The sequence below is a fragment of the Pongo abelii genome, chromosome 20 (genome assembly GCF_028885655.2).
Source record: "Pongo abelii isolate AG06213 chromosome 20, NHGRI_mPonAbe1-v2.0_pri, whole genome shotgun sequence".
In the NCBI taxonomy this organism is placed as follows: domain Eukaryota; kingdom Metazoa; phylum Chordata; class Mammalia; order Primates; family Hominidae; genus Pongo; species Pongo abelii.
The window spans coordinates 11,678,787-11,701,183 of record NC_072005.2 but is presented as its reverse complement, the minus strand read 5'-3'; the positions used below and the strand labels follow the sequence as shown (position 1 = coordinate 11,701,183).

General features: G+C 44.1%; 1 protein-coding gene across 1 annotated transcript in view; it reads right to left on the bottom strand.

Moving 5' to 3' along the window:
* The window catches only part of LOC103888572 (zinc finger protein 709-like), a 37,729-nt gene that overhangs the window by 14,287 nt on the left and 1,045 nt on the right, over positions 1-22,397 (bottom strand). Inside the window, exons 2-4 of the mRNA XM_063719981.1 lie at positions 15,707-15,833; positions 13,795-13,855; positions 714-12,556 (exon numbers count right to left, since the gene is read on the bottom strand). Of these exons, the coding sequence (XP_063576051.1) occupies positions 11,404-12,556; positions 13,795-13,855; positions 15,707-15,827 (1,335 nt within the window). The 5' untranslated portion in view covers positions 15,828-15,833 and the 3' untranslated portion in view covers positions 714-11,403. The remainder of the gene's footprint in view (positions 1-713; positions 12,557-13,794; positions 13,856-15,706; positions 15,834-22,397) is intronic.

The window sequence follows — 22,397 nt, the reverse complement described above, 5'->3', positions numbered from 1 at the left end:
AAGAGCAGCCCTCACTACTGCCCTCATACACAAGATGGGAACACGCAGCTGACCGTACTGACCAACTGCTCCTAGGTGGACAGCAGCTGGAATGATAACTTCATAGACATCACAGTGAGCAGCCCCATCCAAATCAGGTCCTCCTACCCAACTTTTACCTGTTTGCTACTCAGGTCACCCCACCTGGCCTTAAGTGAGTTTCCATTCAGATCCTTCCATCCCCAGGCACTGACCCTTGTTTTCACTTAGGTGGCTCCAGCTGGCCTGTGATCCTTCCCCACAGCAATACTGCATTCACATTCTGATTCCCTTACTGGACGTCAGGCCCTCCTTCTCTCCTAGTTGCCCACCAGGTGCACCCCACAGGTTGTGGAGGGTAGACTAAGAGTCTTGGACCAACTCTTCTCAGCTGATATCCCTCCTACACCAGCGATTTCTTTTTCCAGATTATTATCTATTTCTTGCCCTTGCCTGCCCAGAATAATTGTTTAATCCGGATCACCAGGTTGGGTCCTTGTTTTTTCCCCCGGTCCTGATCCTTTTCATCATCTGACTCATTTCTTCCTGGTTCCTTTGTCAGAACTTTACCCACAGGCACCTGAGGACTTTAAACTCATCTCCTGGTCTCCCCAAGCCACTTCCAATACCCCATCCAGCGACCTCCACCACAGCTTCAGGTCCCTCCATAGTGATATCCTTTCCCAGGCTCTCACCTCCTACAGGATGGATCTTCCTCCAGGTTCACCAGTGGAGGGTTATCTAGGTATGTTTTACTCAATTCTGGACTGCCAGGGCCTGGGAAATGGGACAGGAGGGTGCTGGACCAGCTGGAACATCTTACCCAAGGCCCACCCTTTTTTGAAGCCTTAGCCCAGTCCAGTCCCTTTTTTGTGTAGCTCGAGGCTGAGTTAGCGGCTGAGTTGGGGCTGAGTTAGGTCCGCTCTCACGGACACAGGACCTCGGGAGCTGCAAGTAAGGAAGGCAGAGAAAAGCAATCAGGCACGCAGAGTCCTAATTAGGGGAGAAAAAAATCAGGCTGGCGAGAGCAGCAGAAAGCAAAGAGATAAAGTAAATAAGCTACAAATCTGCCCTTCTTCATGGTCCAGGACATATAAACAAAAAGAGACAGCTAAGCTATAGGCTTGCTTTCTTTATGGCCCAGGACATATGGCCCTCCTGCTCAGATAACATACATAACTCAAACTTCCTGCTTATCAACAAACGCTTCAATTTATCAAACACCACAGCGGCCAGAATAATGCAAATTAGCTCCCTGCTGCCTTGGCGTTATCGATCAGCCAAGTTTCCAGTCCATAAAATCCTCAGCAAGCCTGTTTCCCTGCATTCAGCTTCTCTTCTGCTGGCCTGCCTGTTGCCGCCTCGCAACGAATTTTCATACTTTCTCTGATAAACCTGCCTTCCTTTACCTACAACTGTCTTGGTAAATACTTTTACCGCCGGCGCACCACCGCCCCAGATAGTCATAGCTCACCCGCGACGAGGCAAGAGACGGGGAAGCAAAAGAGGAGGAGTGGGTAACCTGTCTTTGCTTCCACTTCGGCAGAACTTGTTCTGTAGCTTCTTAAAACACAACCCAAGCATCACTTCTCTGCTGGAAATCCAATAAAAGTCCTCAATACGGCCCACCAGGCTCCATGGGATCAGACCCCTGCCTGCCTGCCTAACCAGGTCTATTATTACCTCAGCACTCTAACTGCGGTCCGCGAACCAGCAGCATGGACGACACTGGGGACCAAGTCAGAAATGCAGAGGATCAGGCCTCCCCCAATGACCTGCTGAATCAGAATCTTTTTAAAATCTTTAAAAAGATCTTTTAAAAATCTTAAAAAGATCTGTAGTTTCTTGTGAAAGTTTGAAAAGAACGACTTACTAGCTTCCACTTTATAAAGAGTTATTTCATATTCCTCACCTGTGCGATATTGATCAGAGTGTGCTGTGGAGACCCGGTGAGTTCAAGGGGCTGGGGCTGAAACTGGGAGAAGAGACAAGTGAAACATCCCCGAGATGATGCAGCCGAAGGCGAGGCCGCTTTAGCAGCATTTGTATGGCCTGATGGCCTGGCCCACGGCTCCTGGCGTGCAGGAACAACCACTCGCAGGAACTGGAGTGGCTGTGGGCGATGAATGCGCTCCGGTCCTAGCTCAGGCACACTGCGACCAAGCCGCCCAGCCGGGATTCGACGAAATATGCTCACAGGCGAGCAGCAAGGAGCAGGACCTGCTTCTGGCCTGGAATGGGCGAAACGTGATGGAGGAAAGGGTTTCCGCTTCCGCCAAGAGTAGGCTGTGGCTCTCACCGGTGAAAGAGAGACGGGCCTGCCTGCAGTTCCCGGAGGATATCCGGTACCTGGCACACTGGCCAGTAGGAAAGTCACAGCAAATACAAAAATCTAATGTTTCAAATGCCCCTTATATACCCAACAATTTTAAAACCATATAAAAGTGAATCTACTTGGCTATTAAAAATACATTTCAATCAACTCCGAGATTCAAGAGACTACAAAATGAAAACGAAATTTTTTAATTAAATAATTTAGGCAAGAAACAGTACCTATTCAAGTTATGAACCTTTGTGTTAAAAAAAATTAACAGAATTATCTCACCTCAATGTTTTTTATCTGAAAGTAAAAGGTAGCCCACATTCTCCTTAAGCATTAGGCACTGATAATAAAAGGCTGGGCGAGTTGGCAAGTACCTGTGGTCCCAGCTACCCGAGAGGGAGGCTGAGGCGGGAAGGATCTTTTGAGCCCAGGAGTTTTAGAACAGCCTGGGTGATCTAGCTAAACCATGACTAAATAAAAAATAAGCCAGGAGCAATGGCCTATAATCCCAGCACTTTGGGAGGCTGAGGTGGGAGGATTGCTTGAGCCCGGGAGTTTGAGGCAGCCTGGACTGGACAACATAGTGAGACCCTGTCTCTACAAAAAAAAAATTAAAATTAAAAAATGAGTCAGGTGTGATGGCCCATGCCTGTAGTCCCTGCTATTTGGGAGGCTGAGGCAAGAGGCTTTCTGGAGTCCAGTAAGTCAAGGCTGCAATGAGGTGAGATCACACCACCGCACTCCAGCCTGGGTGAAACAGTGAGTCCCTCTGTCAGAAAAAAAAAATATATATTTTATAACATTTCTTTGATGTTGTGAATTTTTCTGGAACATTATACATGAGTTAATTTGGATCAGATTCCTGAATTACTTACATTTAAACCATTTCTCTACAGTGGGGGCTGGGATGAGGCACCTTCAATCCATCAAAGTTGTATATAAATCTATAGAGGTGACACTCAGGTCATTTCATTAGGAAATACTCATACCTTTCCACAGATATGGCATACGGTGTTAGTCCTATTCTTAGAAATTAATATACATTTTCAAGAAATGTGATTTTAATTCAATAGTATGTTTGCTCCATAAACAGCAAATTGCCTCCTTCCCCAGTTTAAAAAATTTTCCAGTTGTTTTGTCTTTACTTTCCCAAACAACGGTATCATCTTCAATCACAATATTTCCTTCTTCCATCCTATTCCTATTTATTGCTCATTGTTTTTTGACATTAACTTATATAAACTAGTGTAATGATAAGTGTTTGGGTGAAATAGACATATTTGCTTTTAGTTAGGTGCTATTCCTCTGCTCTGAAACATATATAATAGAACATTTCTATATCCACCAAAGCTCACATTCAAATCAGAAGTCAAAACAAAGACTTTCCCAGGTTTAAGCATACATACTAAGAGAACTTATTTCCAGCACACAAGTCCTACAAGAAAGACCAAAGAAAGTTCTTCAGTCTGACATCAAATGATGGCAAAAAAACAGGAGAAAACAAAGATGACTATTAAAGAATATTATAACTATAAAAGACAGACTAAATGTGTATTTCTTCACCTGTAAAATAATCAGTTGATAGGTTGTTGGACCTCCCACATAAAAAAATGTAGTATGTGTGTATTTCATTTGCAAATAACACCATACAAGAAGTGGACAAACCCAGGGACTACCAATGGCAAAGTAATAATCCTAAGAATGTATTGTTATGTGTGGAATCTCAAGAGTTGTTACACATGTAACAAAATATCCCAAGAATGCAAAAATATGAAAGCTGTAGTTGATAAATATTTTTGTACATCACTGAAAATTAGCCATATATCACAAGAAAAGTGATGCTGATGGTAACGGGTTATCATTTACTTGATAAATAACAGAGTAATCACTACAAAAGGTAAGAACAATGATAATGAAAAATAATTCTACATGTAAAGACATTGGATGAAAGCAGAATTTACTGACCTTCCGAAGTAAAAATTGACTCTGCATAAATTCCATATTACTGGGGGGGGGGTAAGATTTCCTTCATTCATCCTACTTTGAAGTTCTCTTGTTAAGCACATATTTCTCCTTCAACAGCAGCTCTACTATTGAAATCAGGAAATTCTTTCCTGTCCATTTCTTGACCCTCCAGCCCAGGTAGAATTATAGGTCAATCATTCCACATTTTGTAGTATGTTTCCTCAATTTTCTGTAGTTAGGAAAATCTGTATCGCATTATTATTTTCAGTTTCTCTTGCTTAATTCTCACAGTCTGGAAGATTTGTTCATGAACAAAACATTGCAATCCTTATGAGTGTTCTTCAGGGAAAGTTAAAATTATAACTTCTAGACTGGGCGCGGTGGCTCACGCCTGTAATCCCAGCACTTTGGGAGGCCGAGGCGAGTGGATCACGAAGTCAGGAGATCGACACCATCCTGGCCAACATGGTGAAACCTCGTCTACTAAAAATACAAAAATTAGCTGGGCATGGTGGTACATGCCTGTAGTCCCAGCTACTCGGGAGGCTGAGGCAGGAGAACTGTTTGAACACAGAAGGCAGAGGTTGCTGTGAGCTGAGATCGTGCCACTGCACTCCAGCCTGGCAACAGAGTGAGACTCTGTCTCAAAAAAAAAAAAAAAAATTATCCCTTCTAAACAGATAACTGAAGGGTATTAGCATACATCATGGGTGTGAAGTGAGTGAGGACCATGAGACACGATAGGTAGCCAAGGAAGCAACCACGTCCTGGAGACTCGGCAATCGTACGGTCAACACAATAAGCCTCAGCATTCGCATTGTAGTCAAGCTCACTCAAGCAAAGCGCTCTCCAGTAGGGAATTTCCCCTGTAGGGAGCATGCGTATTTTGATCTTACCTGTCTTCAGATTGACCCTTTGCTCATTATAATAGTAAAAACCACATCCCTGGGTGGAGATTTAAGATGCTAATGAGATGTGAGGTATGAACAAGAATGTGCAGCTACTGTGCATGTGCACCCAGAAGACCACCCAGAATGTGCTTACTAGTAACACCTCTTCCCAGCCCCTTATGAATAATCATGTAAGATTCCCATAAAAGGAGTCTCTTGGCCGGGCGTGGTGGCTCACACCTGTAATCCCAGCACATTGGGAGCCCGAGGTGGGCAGATCACGAGGTCAGGAGTTCAAGACAAGCCTGGCCAACATGGTGAAACCCTGTCTCTACTACTAAAAAAAGTTAGCCGGGCGTGGTGGCGAGTGACTGTAGTCCAGCTAACTGGGAGGCTGAGGCAAAAGAATCGCTTGAACCCAGGAGTCAGAGCTTGCAGTGAGTCGAGATCTCGCCACTGCATTCCAGCCTGGGCGACAGAGCGAGACTCCATCTCAAAAATAAATAAATAAATAAATAAATAAACAGGCCGGGCGCAGTGGCTCACGCCTGTAATCCCAGCACTTTGGGAGGCCGAGGAGGGCGGATCACCAGGTCAGGAGATTGAGACCATCCTGGCTAACACCGTGAAACCTCGTCTCTACTAAAAATACAAAAAGAAATTAGCCGGGCGCTGTGGCGGGCGCCTGTAATCCCAGCTACTCAGGAGGCTTGAGGCAGGAGAATGGCGTGAACCCGGGAGGCGGAGCTTGCAGTGAGCCGAGATAACGCCACTGCACTCCAGCCTGGGCGACAGAGCGAGACTCCGTCCAAAAAAAGGAAAAGAAAGAAAGCAGTGCCACAGAGTATCCTGAAACACACAGTGCCCTGAGGATAATGGAGGCGGCTCAAACCCTGTGCTTCACAGTTACCTCCAGGGCTGGATGGCACCATTTTTGTGTTGAATGGCTTTCCTCCAAGTCAAGCTGGCCTGAGTGCACACACTGCGGAAAAGCCACAAGCATCCACTGTTTCACCTCACAAACCTAACCACTTTCCTTAATACTAGCCAGCCTCTGAAGGACTGTGTCTAGAACGTTCTGGAGTCTGTTGCCTCTCAGGCTATGCCCACCTTCCCCCTACCCCCTTCCTCCACAGCAGACTTGAAACCACTCAAAAGAGCTGAAATCTAATTATTAAACTTAAAAAAAAAAAGTCTCCCTAGTGCCACTGTTTGCTGTCTCATCCTTATGAGCAGCCTGCCCTGAATCCTCTCTCTCTCTCAGGGCATACTGTCTGTTCTGCACTTAACTTTCAAAACACTTTTTCGTTTGCAATAAATTGCCATATACTGCATCTCCTTTGCTCTGTGTCATTTGAATCCTTTTAAACTAAAAAGGCAACAACCAATGTCTCACAACAGCCATCAACAACCAGATCAGGAGAGAAAAGGTGAGGCAGTTAAGTGAGCTACGCCTGAGCATCAACTCTAAAGGTGACATCAGAGTCAAAGCAAGCATGTGGAAACAGGTCCTTTATGGACAAGGAAAATGGAAAAAGTGTTGAGGACAAGGAGGGACTGAACCTTGGTATGTTGTTGGTCCAGTGGGGTCTTTGCACTACTGTGGCTCCCCACTCTATTAATGCCGGGTCTGTCCCGCAGACCCTGGCCAACGGATGAAATGAGTACTCAGACACAGGTATTCAATGTAACAGCAACTAGGTGACTGCCTGGCTCTAGTGGCCAGAAAGCAGCCCCAAGAAGCTGGAGCTGCTTGCTTTTATTCAGTCTAGGCACAATGCCGAAAACCTGGAGCCAACACAACTTGTAGGTAATTAACATTTATTGTTCCCCTTTCAGGGAACGTCAGGCACAGGGATGATGAAAGGTCAGTTCCTGGTCAACACAAGTAAACAAGCCTGTTTAAGATAAATTCCCCCCCACTCTCTTGTACCTACTCTGTGCCCTCTGCCTCAGGGTTATAGAACAGCCGCCTTCAGCTATTCTCCCCCAGGGCTCTGCAGATTCTTCCAACCTCTCAGAAGGTTTGCGTCCTTTCCCTATAGTTTTTCCCCACCACTCTGACCAATCCCACACATTTTAATGGTACTAAAATACAGATAAAATACAATTTATCATCTTAACAATTTGTTGTTGTTGTTGAGATGGAGTCTCGCTCTGTCTCCCAGGCTGGAGTGCAGTGGCACAATCTCGGCTCACTGCAACCTAAGCCTCCCGGGTTCAGGAGATTCTCCTGCCTCAGCCTCCTGAGTAACTGGGATTACAGGCATGCACCACCATGCCCAGCTCATTTTTGTATTTTTAGTAGAGACGGGGTTTTGCCATTTTGGCCAGGCTGGTCTCCAACTCCTGACCTCAGGTGATCCACCCACCTCGGCCTCCCAAAGTTCTGGGATTACAAGCGTGAGCCACTGTGCCAGGCCCATCTTAATTTTTAAGTGTAGAATTACTGGCTTTCAGTACATTCATATTGGTGTGCAGCCATCACTACCATCCATCTCCAGAACCCTTTTCATCTTGCAATATTGAAACTTTATGCCATTAAATCATGTCTCCATTACCCACTTCCCCTATTCCACACAATTACCATTCTACTTTCTTTATGAATTTGACTCCTCCGAGTACCTCATATAAGCAAAAACATTTTGGGTCTGGAGTTTAAGGAGCCCATGTCTAGAGACAGGTTGTAAAAAATCAAGTGACTCAACCTTATAAAGTGTGTCTTTATACGAATGGACTATTTCACTTAGCATAGTGTGCTCCAAGTTCATCAATGTTGTAGCATTTGTCAGGTCGCCCTTCCTTTTGAAGGCAGAGTAATAGTCTATCCTATGCATATACTACCTTTTGCTTATTCATCCATCTGTCAACATACAAGAGAGTTGGTTCCACATTTTCCCTATTGGTAAGTTATGCTGCTATAGCCATGTATACAAATACCCATTTCAGGCCCCTCTATTCTTTTGGTTATATTCCCAGAAGGGAAAAATGGTGGATGTTATTTCCATTTTTTCAATGTATTGATTACCTGCCACACAGTTTTCTTTTTTCTTTTTTCTTTTTTTTTTTTTGAGACAGAGTTTCGCTCTTGTTGCCCAGGCTGGAGTGCAATGGCACGATCTCCACTCACTGCAACCTCCGCCTCCCAGGTTCAAGTGATTCTCCTGCCTCAGCCTCCTGAGTAGCTGGGATTACAAGCATGGGCCACCATGCCTGGCTAATTTTTTTGTACTTTTAGTAGAGACAGGGTTTCTCCATGTTGGTCAAGCTGGTCTTGAACTCCCAATCTCAGGTGATCTGCCCACTTCGGCCTCCCAAAGTGCTGGGATTACAGGGATGAGCCACCGCACCCAGAATGCCATACAGTTTTCAAAAGTAGTTGTGACATTTTGCATTTCCATCAATAGTGTACAAGGGTCCTCATTATTCCACATCATTGCCAGCATGTTAATTTGTTCTTGGACAGAAGCAAACTAATGAGGGTGAGGGGATATAGATGTCATTTTGCTCTTGATTTGCATGTCCCTAAACCATAAGTGATGCTGAACATCTTCTTTATGTAATTATTGTCTATTTGTATATCCTCATTAGAGAAATGTCTATTCAACTCCCTGACCTGTTTTTTAATGGGGTTGTGCTTTATCCACCAGGGGCTCCTAAAACAAAATGACATAAGTTGGGTATATTAAACACATAACATTTGCTCCTCAGTATACAGGAGATAGTGAACTCCAAGATCAAAGTGATAGTAGATTCAGTGCCTGGTAAGGGCAAGCTTCCTTGTTCAAAGAAAGCTTTCATCTCATTGTGTCCTCACATAATGGAGAGCAAATGCAAGCTCTCTAGGGAACCTTATAGTCCCATTCCTGAGAACTCTACCCTCGTGATCCCAAGTAATCCTAATTACCTCCCAGGTATCCTATCTCCTCATTCCATACATGAGGGAGTAAGGTTTCAAAATATGAATTTCAGGGCCAGGTGTGGTGCTGCATCCCTGTAATCCCGGCACTTTGGGAGGCCGAGGTGCGTGGATCACCTGAGGTCAGGAGTTTGAGACCAGCCTGACCAACATGGTGAAACCCTGTCTCTACTAAATATAAAAAATTAGCCAGGTGTGGTGGTGCATGCCTGCAGTCTCAGCTACTTGGGAGGCTGAGGCAGGAGAATCACTTGAAACCAGGAGGTGGAGGTTGCATTGAGCCAAGATTGTGCCATTGCGCTCCAGCCTAGGCAACAAGAGCAAAACTCCGTCTCAAAAAAATAAGAAGAAGAATTTCAAGGGACAAATAAAGCAATAATTTTCTACCTGCTCCCTAAATTTATGACCTCACATGCAAAATACATACATACCATCCTAACAGCACCGAAAGTCTTGACTTGTTTCAGCATACTCTGAAGCTTAATATCAAAGTTGCTTCCAGGTCACCAGAGATAACATGGCCAAAACCATTGCAAGATGTGTTTGATGATTCAAAGAGAAAGAAAAAACAGCTTTTCCTATAACAACGTTTCCAACTAAAGCATCTGCAATTATGAAGACTGAAACTTCGGTGGGGTGTGATGGCTTAGGCCTATAATCCCAGCACTTTGGGAGGCCAAGGTGGGCAGATCATCTGAGGTCAGGAGTTCAAGACCAGCCTGACCAACATGGTGAAACCCTGTCTGTGCTACAAATACAAAAATTAGCTGGGGATGGTGGTGTGCACCTGTAATCCCAGCTATTCGGGAGGCTGAGGCAGGAGAATTGCTTGAACCCGGGAGGCAGAGGTTGCAGTGAGCTGAGATTGCGCCACTGCACTCCAGCCTGGGCGACAGAGACTCCATCTCAAAAAAAAAAAAAAAAAAGGACTGAAACTTCGATGCTTATTTTCAGCCCTCAAACACCACAGATCCAACATTTGTGTTACTGACCTTCCACCAAACAAAGAGGCAACATCTGCGATCAGATGCTGGTTCTTCCAGTAGATGATCCTGATGTCCTGATAGAAAATTCAAGTTAAACTGATGTCCCCTGACTTATCTACACTGCCACATATCTAAGCGCCTCAAAACATTACAGCTTTAGGAACCACAGAGCAATCATCATATGAGGGTTATCAAGAGAGAAGAACCAAGGATTTGGAGAATGTTAACACATGTTTTCGGGCCATTAAATGAAACCAATCCAAAACTTTTTTTAAAAAAAAGAAAATGTTGCATTGTAGCTGACATATACTATGAGGTGGGCCTGTACTATGGAGGTGGGCCTGTGATGGTTATCTGTATTAAACATCTACAGATATTTTTTCTTGTCAGCATTCCCTAAATAACACAGTGAAACAACTATTTTTATATCGTTTACAATGCATTAGGCATTATAACCTAGAGATGATTTAAAGTGTACAAGAGGATGTGCTTAGGTTCTAGGAAAATACACCATTTTATATAAAGCACTTGAGCATCTTCAGATTTAGATGTTCTGAAGTGGGGAGCGGGGTGCCTGCAAGTAATCCCCTGAGAATACCAGGACATGACAGTATTTCAGAGAAACAGAAACTACACAAGGCTTTACCACATTTTTTACACTCATAGTTTCTCTCCAGAGTAAATTCTTTCATGTATCTAAAATAAACAAGGAGCATGGAAAACAAGAATCGTTTTCCATGTTCCTTACAGTTATGAGATCTATCGCCAGCATGTCACATTGTATGCCTTCAAACGATTGAGAGAGAAAGGAAAGGCTTCCCATGTTCCTAACATCATTGTTTTTCTCAAGTGTGAGTTCTTTCATGGTTTCAGAAGGTACTGGAATAGTGGAAGGCTTTACTTTTTTTTTTTTTTTTTTTGAGACGGAGTCTCGCTCTGTTGCCTGGCTAGAGTGCAGTGGCACGATCTCGGCTCACTGCAACCTCCATCTCCCAGGTTCAAGCAATTCTCCTGCCTCAGCCTCCCAAGTAGCTGGTACTACAGGTACATGCCACCACGCCTAGCTAATTTTTGTATTTTTAGTAGAGATGGGGTTTTACCATGTTGGCCGTGATGGTCTCAATCTCTTGACCTCATGATCTGCCCGCCTTGGCCTCCCAAAGTGCTGGGATTACAGGTGTCAGCCACCACGCCCAGCCAGCTTTACATTGCTTATATCCATACAACTTTTCCCCATTGTAGGTCCTTTCATGTCTTTGAAGGGAACTGTGATAACAGAAGGCTTTCCCACATTCCTTACACTCAAAGTTTCTCTGCAGTGTGGGTAATTTTATGTCTACGAAAAGCAACAGGATAACGGAAGGCTTTCCCACATTCCTGACATTCATAAGGTTTCTCTGCAGTGTGGGTAATTTTATGTCTATGAAAGGTCGTGGGATGACTGAAGGCTTTCCCACAGTCCTCACATTCATACGGCTTCTCTCCAGTGTGAATTCTTTTATGTACTCGAAGTGAACTGGAATATCTGAAGGCTTTCCCACATTCCTGACATTCATAGGGTTTCTCTCCAGTATGAGTCTTTTCATGATTTTTAATAGAACTGGGAAATCTAAAAGCTTTACCACATTGTTTACATATATAGGGTTTCTCTCCAGTGTGAATTCTTGCATGTTTTCTAATGGAACTGGAACAATTAAAGGCTTTCCCACATTGCTTACATTCATAGGGTTTCTCTCCAGTGTGAGTCCTTTCATGATACTGAAAGGAATTGGAAGAAGCGAAGGCTTTCCCACATTGCTTGCATTCATAGGGCTTCTCTCCAGTGTGGATTCTTTCATGTTTTTTAATGGAACTGGAACAACTAAAGGTTTTCCCACATTGCTTACATCCATATGGTTTCTCCCTGGTGTGCGTTCTTTCATGTCTATGAAAGGAGCTGGGAAAACCAAAGGCTTTCCCACATTCATTACATTCATATGGCTTCTGTCCAGTATGAGATCTTTCATGTGTGAGATATAAACTGAGATTATCAAAGGCTTTCCCACAAAACTTACATTTATAAGGTCCATCTCCACTGTGCACGACCCTGTATCTTCGAACAGTTTGGGGAGAAACAAAGGTTTTTTCCCATTCCTTACAATCATAGGGTTTCTCTCCAGTGTGAGGCTTTTCATGTGTTTGGAAGGAGTGGAGGCAGCTGAAGGTTTTCACACACTGCTTACATTTATGTGGCTTCTCTCCACGTTCCTGACACTCATATGATTTGTGTCCAGTGTCAGCTCTGATGTAGCAATTCAGAGATGAATGATCCATGTTGCCTTCTCCACACACACTGCTTTCACATGGTTTCACCCCAGGAAGAGTCTTCTTGTTCATTATACCATCTGGAATCAGGCTGAAAGTTTCTCCACATTGACCATCTTTACATTCACAGAGTCTCTCTGCCATATGATTTCTATAAAAAATAAGAAGCACATTACAAAGAGTTTGTTGATAAATAATTTTATATTTATTAGCAAGCATTTGATTTGCATATTTTACATTATCATGAGAAATGTAGGCTTTATGTTCTGTCTGAAGTGTCTGACAGTGAGTGGACTGAATTCTCTGCAAAGGGGCTCTATTACAGCTATTATCAAAACAGCGATGTTACTAGGCAGTTTCTTTTTTCTTGTCTTTTTTTTTTTCCTGAAACAGGGTCTCACTCTGTTGCGCAGGCTGGAATGCAGTGGTATGACCACAGCTCACTGCAGCCTCCACCTTCCAGGCTCAGACAATCCTCCCACCTCAGCCTCTCAAGTAGCTGGGCCTACAGGCATGCACCACCAGGCTTGGCTAATTTTTTTTTTTTCCTTATAGAGATGAGTTCTCACTGCATTGCCCAGGCTGGTCTCAAACTCCTGGGCTCAAGCAATCTTCCCATTCAGACTTCCAAAGTACTGGGATTATAAGCATCAACCAGCACATCTGCCACTATGGGGTTTCTTTTTTTTATTTTTTTATTTTATTTTATTTTATTTGTGAGACGGAGTTTCACTCTGTCGCCCAGGCTGGAGTGCAGTGGCACCATCTCGGCTCACTGCAAGCTCCACCTCCCGGGTTCACGCCATTCTCCTGCCTCAGCCTCCCAAGCAGCTGGGACTACAGGTGCCCACCACCATGCCCAGCTAATTTTTTTGTATTTTTAGTAGAAATGGGGTTTCACCATGTTAGCCAGGATGGTCTCGATCTCCTGACCTTGTGATCCACCCTCCTCAGCCTCCCAAAGTGCTGGGATTAAAGGCGTGAGCCACCGCACCCACCACTGTGGGATTTCTTAATACTGTTTCCAAAGCAACTATTTTGCAAACATTGAATGTGTATGTATTTAAGTATATATTTTTGGAGAAAACATTCTAAAAATTAACAAATTTGAAGCTGGGCTGCTTCACTTTGTTTGCTTGTTCTTTAGATTTCCACTGGGCACAGTGGCTCATGCCTGTAATCCCAGCATTCTGGGAGGCCAAGAAAGGAGGATGGCTTGAGTCCAGGGGTTCAAGGCTGCAGTAAGCTATGATCATGCCACTGCACTCTAGCCTATGTGACAGATTAAGCCTTGTCTCAGATAAATGAATACATAAGTAAATAATATAATTTCCTATCACTCTAACATTATCTCAAGGGACACAGCTTCATGTTATAAGTGCAAATTACCTTCGATTTCTCCTGGAATTTTTGTACTGATCTTCAATGTTCCAGTCTTCCCATTTTATTCCTAAAATGTAGACCCATAAAAGTCATGATAAATAATTACAAAATTATAGAAACATTTTAGATTCTATGTTCACGGGACACTGTGGCCATTCCTGACTTATTCACCAAAGTATTATTGACCCTTGAACAAAATGGGCTTGAATGGCACAGGTCCACTCATATGCAAACTTTTATCAACCTCTGCTGCCTCTGAGGGAACAAGACCAACCCCTCCTCGTCAGGCTACTCAATGTGAAAACATGAAAAGGATTCCTTTAGGATGATCCACTTAATCAAGTCAATATGTTTTCACTTCCTTATGATTTTCTTGATAATATTTCTTTTTTCTAGCTTACTTTATTATAAGAATACCATATATAATAGACCAAACAGACCAGGCATGATGGTTTATACCTACAATCCCAGCACTTAGGGAGGACTGCTTGAGGCTAGGAGTTTGAGACCAGCCTGGGCAACATAGCAAGACCTCCATCTCCACAAAAAATAATTTAAAAATCAGCCCAGCATGGTGGCACTTGCCTACAATCCTAGCTACTCAAGAGTCTGAGGCAGGAGGATTGCTTGACCCCAGGAGTTCTAAGTTGTATTAAGCTATGACCATGCCCCTACACTCCAGCCTGAGTAACAAAGTGAGACACTGTCCTAATATACACATACATATACACACCAACACACAAAATATGTATTAATTGACTGGTTATGTTACTGATAAAGCCTCCAGTCAACAATAGGCTATTAACATTTAGCTTTTTTTTCTTTTTATTTGAGACGAAGTTTCACTCTCGTTGCCCAGACTGGAGTGCAGTGGCATGATCTCAGCTCGCTGCAACCTCCACCTCCCAGGTTGAAGCAGTTCTCCTGTCTCAGCCTCCTGAGTAGCTGGGATTACAGGCGCCCAACACCACGCTCGGTTAATTTTTTGTATTTTTAGTAGAGACGGGGTTTCACATTGACCAGGCTGGTCTCGAACTCCTAACCTCAAGGGATCCACCTACCTCGGCCTCCCAAAGTGCTGGGATTACAGGTGTGAGCCCCTGCACCCGGCCAACATTTAACATTTTATAGAGTCAAAAGTTAAAACCAGATCATCAACTGTGCAGAGGTTAAGAGTCTCTGACACCCACTTTGTTCAAGGATCCACTGTATTCCTTTTTTTTTTTTTGAGACGGAGTCTCGCTCTTTCGCCCAGGCCAGAGTGCAGTGGCGCTATCTCGGCTCACTGCAAGCTCCGCCTCCTGGGTTCATGCCATTCTCCTGCCTCAGCCTCCCAAGTAGCTGGGACTACAGGCACCCACCACCACACCTGGCTAATTTTTTTTTTGTATTTTTAGTAGAGATGGGGCCTACCATGTTAGCCAGGATGGTCTCGATCTCCTGACCTCGTGATCTACCTGCCTCGGCCTCCCAAAGTGCCGGGATTATAGGTGTGAGCCACCATGCCCGGCCTTACTGTATTCCTTTTTTTTCAGATGGAGTCTTGCTCTGTGGCCAAGACTGGAGTGCAGCAGTATAATCTTGGCTCACTGCAACCTCTGCCTCTCAGGTTCAAGCAATTCTCCCACCTCAGCCTCCTGAGTAGCTGGGACTACAGGCGTGCACTACCACGCGTGGCTAATTTTTGTATTTTTAGTAGAGATGGGGTTTCATCATGTTGGCCAGGCTGGTCTCAAACTCATGACCTCAAGTGATCCGCCCACCTTGGCCTCCCAAAGTGCTAAGATTGCAGGCGTGAGCCACTGCATCTGGCCAGTCTACTGTATTCCCTACCATGTTTCAAATCATTGAGCAGTGTAGATGACCAAGAAACACTTGTTCTGTAATTGACTAAGTGAAGAAATGATGTCATCCTTACCTACAGACATCAGGTTCCTGATGATTTCCCACATCACATCTCTGTAGAGTTTCTTCTGGGAAGGACCCAGCAAAGCCCACTCCTCCTGGGTGAAGTTCACAGCCACATCCTCAAAGATCATTGAGTCCTGAAACATCCCACATGGCAGAGGAGGAAGGTTCAGACCGACAGCACTAGGAAGTTATACTCACTTTAGAGGAAGTTCACACAATGCTATAAACTCCACACATTTATTCAATGACTTGGTCATCAGACTCTTATCCTCTGTCTATACTCACTTTCTCCAGCACAGCAATTCTGATGCTAGAATTGAACACATTCAGTAAAGTAATAGCCAATACGGACAAGCCTCTCATTCATGATTTCAGGGAGTGAGATACGCTGCCTAGATCACCTCTAGTATCTTTCTGTCTAGTGGGTCTATACTAACTCTCATGATAAAGTCCTACTATGTGTTGTCTACAAGAGACAATATTAGCAGCTCTGAGACATATCCCTACACACATTTATTTAGAAAGTTGAACTATGATGGTATCTCAGAGCTAGATTTAAGGAGAGCTGCACCAGCATAACAAAGAAAAGGAGCTGTGTGCCTAAACTATTTATTCAAACAATATGATATTTGCCACTGGGCATAGTGGCTCACACCTGTAATGCCAGCACTTTAGGAGGCTGAGATGAGTGGATTGCTTGAGCTCAGGAGTTCAGGACAAGCCTGGGCAACATGGTGAAACTCCATCTCTACAAAACATACAAAAATTAGCCACGCATAATGGCGCATGCCTGTAGTCCCAGCTACTAGGGAGGTTGAGCTGGGAGGATTGCTTGAACCCAGGAGGTAGAGGCTGCAGTGAGCCATGAGTGTGACACTGAACTCTGGCCTGGGTGACAGAGTGAGGCCCTGTCTCAAATTAAATTGAAAAATAAATAAATAAGTAAATAATATGGTATTTGCTTAATTTCCATCTTCCTTCTGAGAGTTTGAAATTTTGTGACATAATCAGCAGAGAAGCATACCTGATCAGCCACTGCTAGGTTTGAATGTTTGTCCCCTCCAAAACTCATACTGAAACTTCATCCCCAATGTGTCAGTATTCAAAAGTGGGGCCTTGAAGAGGTGACTATGTCATGAGGGCTCTGCCTCATGAATGGGTTCATTCACTGATGGATGAAAGGGTTAATGAGTAAATGAGATATCCTGGGAGTAAGATTGGTGGCCTCAGAAGAAGAGGAAGAGACACCTAAGCTAGCACAATCACCCCCTCCCCTAGGAATACCCTTCCTCCATTGCCTCAGATAGTGAAGAGTCCCCACTAGCAAGGCTTTCAACAGGTGCGCCACCATGCCCTTAGACTTCCCAAACTCCAGAATTATACAAAACAAATATCATTTCTTGTATATTATCCAATTTCAGGTATTCTATTCTAACTAACATAAAACAGACTAAGATGGCCATGAAAAAAAAACTCTGGGTACTAAGTGTCTGAGTGACCTTGGTACGTAACATTTCACATGTTCTGTCAACACTTGTTACTTGGGGGATTTAGCCCATTCTATGTGATTACAATAAGAGAACACCTGGATGCTGGCAACTGGTTTTCCGTAAACTAAATTTAATGAAGTGTAACATAAGGTTAATGAAATGTATTTCGTCATCCTAAAGGAAAATTTTTAAACACTAGGTAACATCAAAGGAGAATGAAAGATGGATAAAGATTGTACATGTTCTTCTAAAGAACCGCATGTCAGCCAGGCGCAGTGGCTCACACCGGCAATCCCAGCACTTTAGGAGGCCGAGGCGGGCAGATCACAAAGCCAGGAGTTCGAGACCAGCCTGGCCAACATGGTGAAAACCCGTCTCTACTAAAAATACAAAAATTAGCTGGGCGTGGTGGCAGGCACCTATAATCCCAGCTACTCGGGAGGCTGAGGCAGAAGAATCGTTTGAACCCGGGAGGCAGAGGTTGCAGTGAGCTGGGACCGCGCCATTGCACTCCAACCTGGGCGACAAGAGTAAGACTCCATCTCAAAAAAAAAAAAAAAAAGAACTGCATGTCACCAAGGTGTCATCTCTCATGAATATTTACAAAATTCCCTAAATCATTAAAACAGACCTCTTAGTAGTCAATAAAAGCTACTTAAACAAAACTAATGGAGGTAACAAATGTCTAAAAATGCTAAAAATCTTCTAAACCAGAAAGTGACAGCTTACCTAACACACATGAAGGATTTTGAAACTATAATATTCAATACACCACACTGTTGACAGAAAGATGAACCAAGAGAAAAAGGTAAGTGAAAATGTAGAATAGGCCAGGCGCGGTGACCTACTCTACCATTTTATTTGCAAATATTATATTTATTTGATTTGCAAATATTATCTTCGTATACTCCAATTTCTCCTGGGCCTACGAAAAGTCTGAAATAAGGCTCTCTTCTCTATTTCAACTACACTGAAACCTAACTGGGGTCAAAAATTGGCAGGGACTACATAAAAATATTGTCAACAAAAAGCCTGCAACCATCTGGAACAATAGTCTATGACTGAGAGAATAGACCATCTAAGACCCAGAAAAACAATCTGGAGAGAAAATTACCTTCAGAAATTAGGCTAATCAAAAGCACTTTGGTATCCTGGGGAATTGAGAAAGCCTCACGTACACCCCAGGAAATAACACATTTCTAGAAAAAACCTGAGGAGGCCCTAAGTTTTGGCACTGGCTGATCTCTAGGCTCAGTTCAGCAGAAATTGGAGGTTAAAAGAGTTTTAAACAGTCGGCCGGGTGCGGTGGCTCACGCCTGTAACCCCAGCACTTTGGGAGGTCGAGGCAGGCAGATCACCTAAGGTCAGAAGTTTGTGACCAGCCTAACCAACATGGAGAAACCCCGTCTCTACTAAAAAATAAAAAATTAGCTGGGCATGGTGGCGGGTGCCTGTAATCCCAGTTACTCGGGAGGCTAAGGCAGGAGAATCGCTTGAATGTGGGAGGTGGAGGTTGTGGTGAGCTGAGATGGCGCCATTGCACTCCAGCCTGGGCAACAAGAGCAAAACTCCGTCTAAAAACGAAAGAAAAGAAAAGAAAGAAAGAGAGAGAAAGAAAGAAAGAAAAGAGAGAGAGAGAAAGAAAGAAAGAAAGAAAGAGAGGGAAGGGAAGGGAGGGGAGGGGAGGGGAGGAGAGGAGGGGAGGGGAGGGGGAGGGGGAGGGAAGGGAAGGGAGAAAGAAAGAAAGAAAAGAAAACAAGTACAACAAACAGAGAACAATTACATATATACATATTAATACAATTGTATCAATTGCCACTTTAAATGTCTGTTATTTATATACACAAAAAAGAGACAGAGAGTAACACAGTAGATTAAACAAGGCTCAGTAATGTGTACAAGAAAATCATGTCAAACTAAAAGATATGAATAGATTAAATAAAAAGGTATGACGAAAGATAAGCCATTCTAACACTAATCAAAAGAAATGTGCAATAGTTTTATAAAACTCAGACAAATCACATCTTAGATCAAGGAAAATGGCAAGGAATTTTCCTCATAATTGCCTTGGGCTTGCTTTTTTTTTTTTTGAGACAGAGTCTCACTGTGTCACCCAGGCTGGAGCACAATGGCGCAATCTCGGCTCACTGCAACCTCTGCCTCCTGGGTTCAAGTGATTCTCCTGCCTGAGCCTCCCAAGTAGCTAGGATTACAGATGCCTGCCACCATGCCCAGCTATTTTCTGTATTTTTAATAGAGACGGGGTTTTGCCATGTTGGCCAGGCTGGTCTCGAACTCCTGACCTCAGGTGATCTACCTGCCTTGGCCTCCCAAAGTGCTGGGATTTCAGGTGTGAGCCACCACGTCCGGCCATAACTGCCTTGTAAAAGAGATTTTGTAACAGTGAAGAGGTCAATCCTGCAAGAAGACATAATAGGACCAGGCGCAATGACTCACACCTGTAATCCCAGCACTTTGGGAGGCCAAGGTGAGCAGACTGCTTGAGTCCAGGAGCTCGAGGCCAGCCTGGGCAACATGGTGAAGCCTTGTCTCTACAAAAAAAAAATACAAAAATTAGCTAGGCATCGTGGTACATGCCTGTAGTACCAGCTACTCAGGAGGCTGAGGCTGAAGGATCACTTGAGCCTGGGCACTGGGAGGTCAAAGCTGCAGTGAGCTGTGATTGTGCCACTGCACTCCAGCCTGGGAGACAGATGGGGACCCTGTCTCAAAAAAAAAAAAAAAAAAGACATAAAGTATAACAATCTTTATTACTTATATGTATGCCCATAAAATATAACATCAAGATACAGGACAAAAACATAAAACTATAAGACAAAATATACAAATCCAAAATTGTAGTTGGAAGCAAACAGTTCACCTCTATCAATAATTAACAGGTCAATACAGCAAACAAATCACTAATGATACAGCTAAACTCAACAGCATCAATAATGTATTAGTCCATTCTCATGCAGCTAATAAAGACATGCTTCAGGAAAGTTACAATCATGGCAGAAGGGGAAGAAAACACGTCCTTCTTCACATGGTGACAGGAAGGAGAATGAGTGTCCAGCGAAGAAGGAAGCCCCTTATAAAACCATCAGATCTCTTGAGAACTCACTATCACCCGAACAGGATGGGGAAAACCACCCCCATGATTCAATTATCTCCACCAGGTCCCTTCCACAACAGGTGGGGGTTATGGGAACTACAATTCAACATGAGATTTGGGTGGGGACACAGCCAAACTGTATCAATTAATCAACTGCATTTAATTGATATGTATTTATAGAATCCTTCATTCAACACCAGCAGAGTACACATTCCTCTCAAGCTCACGTGAAATATTCACCAAAGTAAACTACACTGGAAGCATAAAATATGCCTTAACAAATTGAATAGAAATGCTATAAAGTATGCAATCAAATCATATTAAACTAGAAATTGATAACCGAAAGATAGTTGAAAAGCTTCCAAAAGTAGAGATTTAATCTGAAGCTGAAATAGGTGAACCAATCTTTGCAAGGTGACAAGCCCAGAGATAGTAAGGACCTAGAATGCAGACGTCTGACTCAAGTGTCACATCATATCCTCCTGTCACCAGGGGCATCCCCCCATCCCCATCCTGCTCACTGAAGTGCTCAGTGACCACCCTCCCAGGAGAGGACACATTGTGCATCCCCTGTGTTCCTAAAGTGCATTTTGCTTTTCAGGTTCTTGCACCATCTCAGGAGGGTGGGTTTTCCTGTTCTTAGGAATAGTTTTCTCCCTTCACTATTCTGAGAGCATCCAGAAAACAGGAGTCATTTCTGTCCTGTCCCTTCAATACCACCATCCAATTGGCTGATGAGCCAAGTGTCCCCAAGGAATGGAATCTGGAATCTGGGGTTGGGGAAGAAAAGCTGAGTGTCCCAGGGGATTAGAGCTTTTTTTTTTTTTGAGACTGGGTCTCACCCCAGTTGGCCAGGCTGGAGTGCAGTGGTACGATCGCAGCTGACTGCAGCTTTGACCTCCCTGGCTCAGGTGATCCTCCCACCTCAGCCTCCCCAGGAGCTGGGACTAGAGGCACACGCCACCACATCCGGCTAGTTTTTTTGTATTTTTAGTAGAGACGGGGCTTCGCCAAGTTGCCTAGGCTGGTCTCAAACTCTTGGACTCAAGGGGTCCACCCGCCTCGGCTTCCCAAAGTGGTGGGATTACAGGCTTCCCAAAATGGTGGGATTACAGGTGTGAGAGACTGTTCCTGGCCCAGGATTAGCTTTTTAAGGAGGGGAATACCAGGGGACTTCTCCCACCCCAGGGCACCCAGCTCCTCTCCTGGGAAGCCCCAACTCCACGCCTCAGGTTGTCCTCTGGGAGGAGTGACCCACCCTCCAAGAAACATGGAGGCTGTGGGCATCTTCAGTCAGCCCCAGGCAGTTCTGAAACCCAGGACCAGGATAAGATGGAGGGTGAGTTGAGGACACATCTCCCTGTAAAGTTTCCAAAGATAAACCTCAACCCAAAGACATTCTCAGGTGTCCGTGCCTCGGACAGATAAAAGGAGGAGAGGCATAAAGATTGTTTACAGCAAGTGTCAGGTGCTTTTTCTCGGCTTCCTCAAATGTGAAATGTTCACAAACACAAAACAAATCTTTACAAAAAGAGCCATATTTTGCCCTCTTTAAAAAAAAAAAAGCCTATTAAAATATTACGTGTGGCCAGGCGCCATGGCTCACACCTGTAATCCCAGCACTTTGGGAGGCCTAGACGGGCGGATCACCTGAGGTCGGGAGTTCGAGACCAGCGTGGCCAACATGGTGAAACCCCGTTTCTACTAAAATACAAAAATTAGCCGGGCATGGTGGCACGCGCCTGCAGTCCCGGCTACTCGGGAGGCTGAGGCAGGAGACCTGCGAGGCGGAGGTTGCAGTGAGCCGAGATCGTGCCACTGCACTCCAGCCTGGGCAACAAAGTGAGACTCCGTCTCCACCAAAAAAAAAAAAATTATATATATATATTTTATATATATAAAATATATATAATTCATATATATATAATTTCATATATATAATTCATATATATATGAAAAACGTGTGAGGACGGTTGCAGTGGCCCATGCCTGTAATCCCAGCACTTTGGGAGGCTGAGGAGGGTGGATCACCTGAGGTCAGGAGTTTGAGACCAGCCTGGCCAACACGGTGAAAACCCGTCACTACTAAAAAT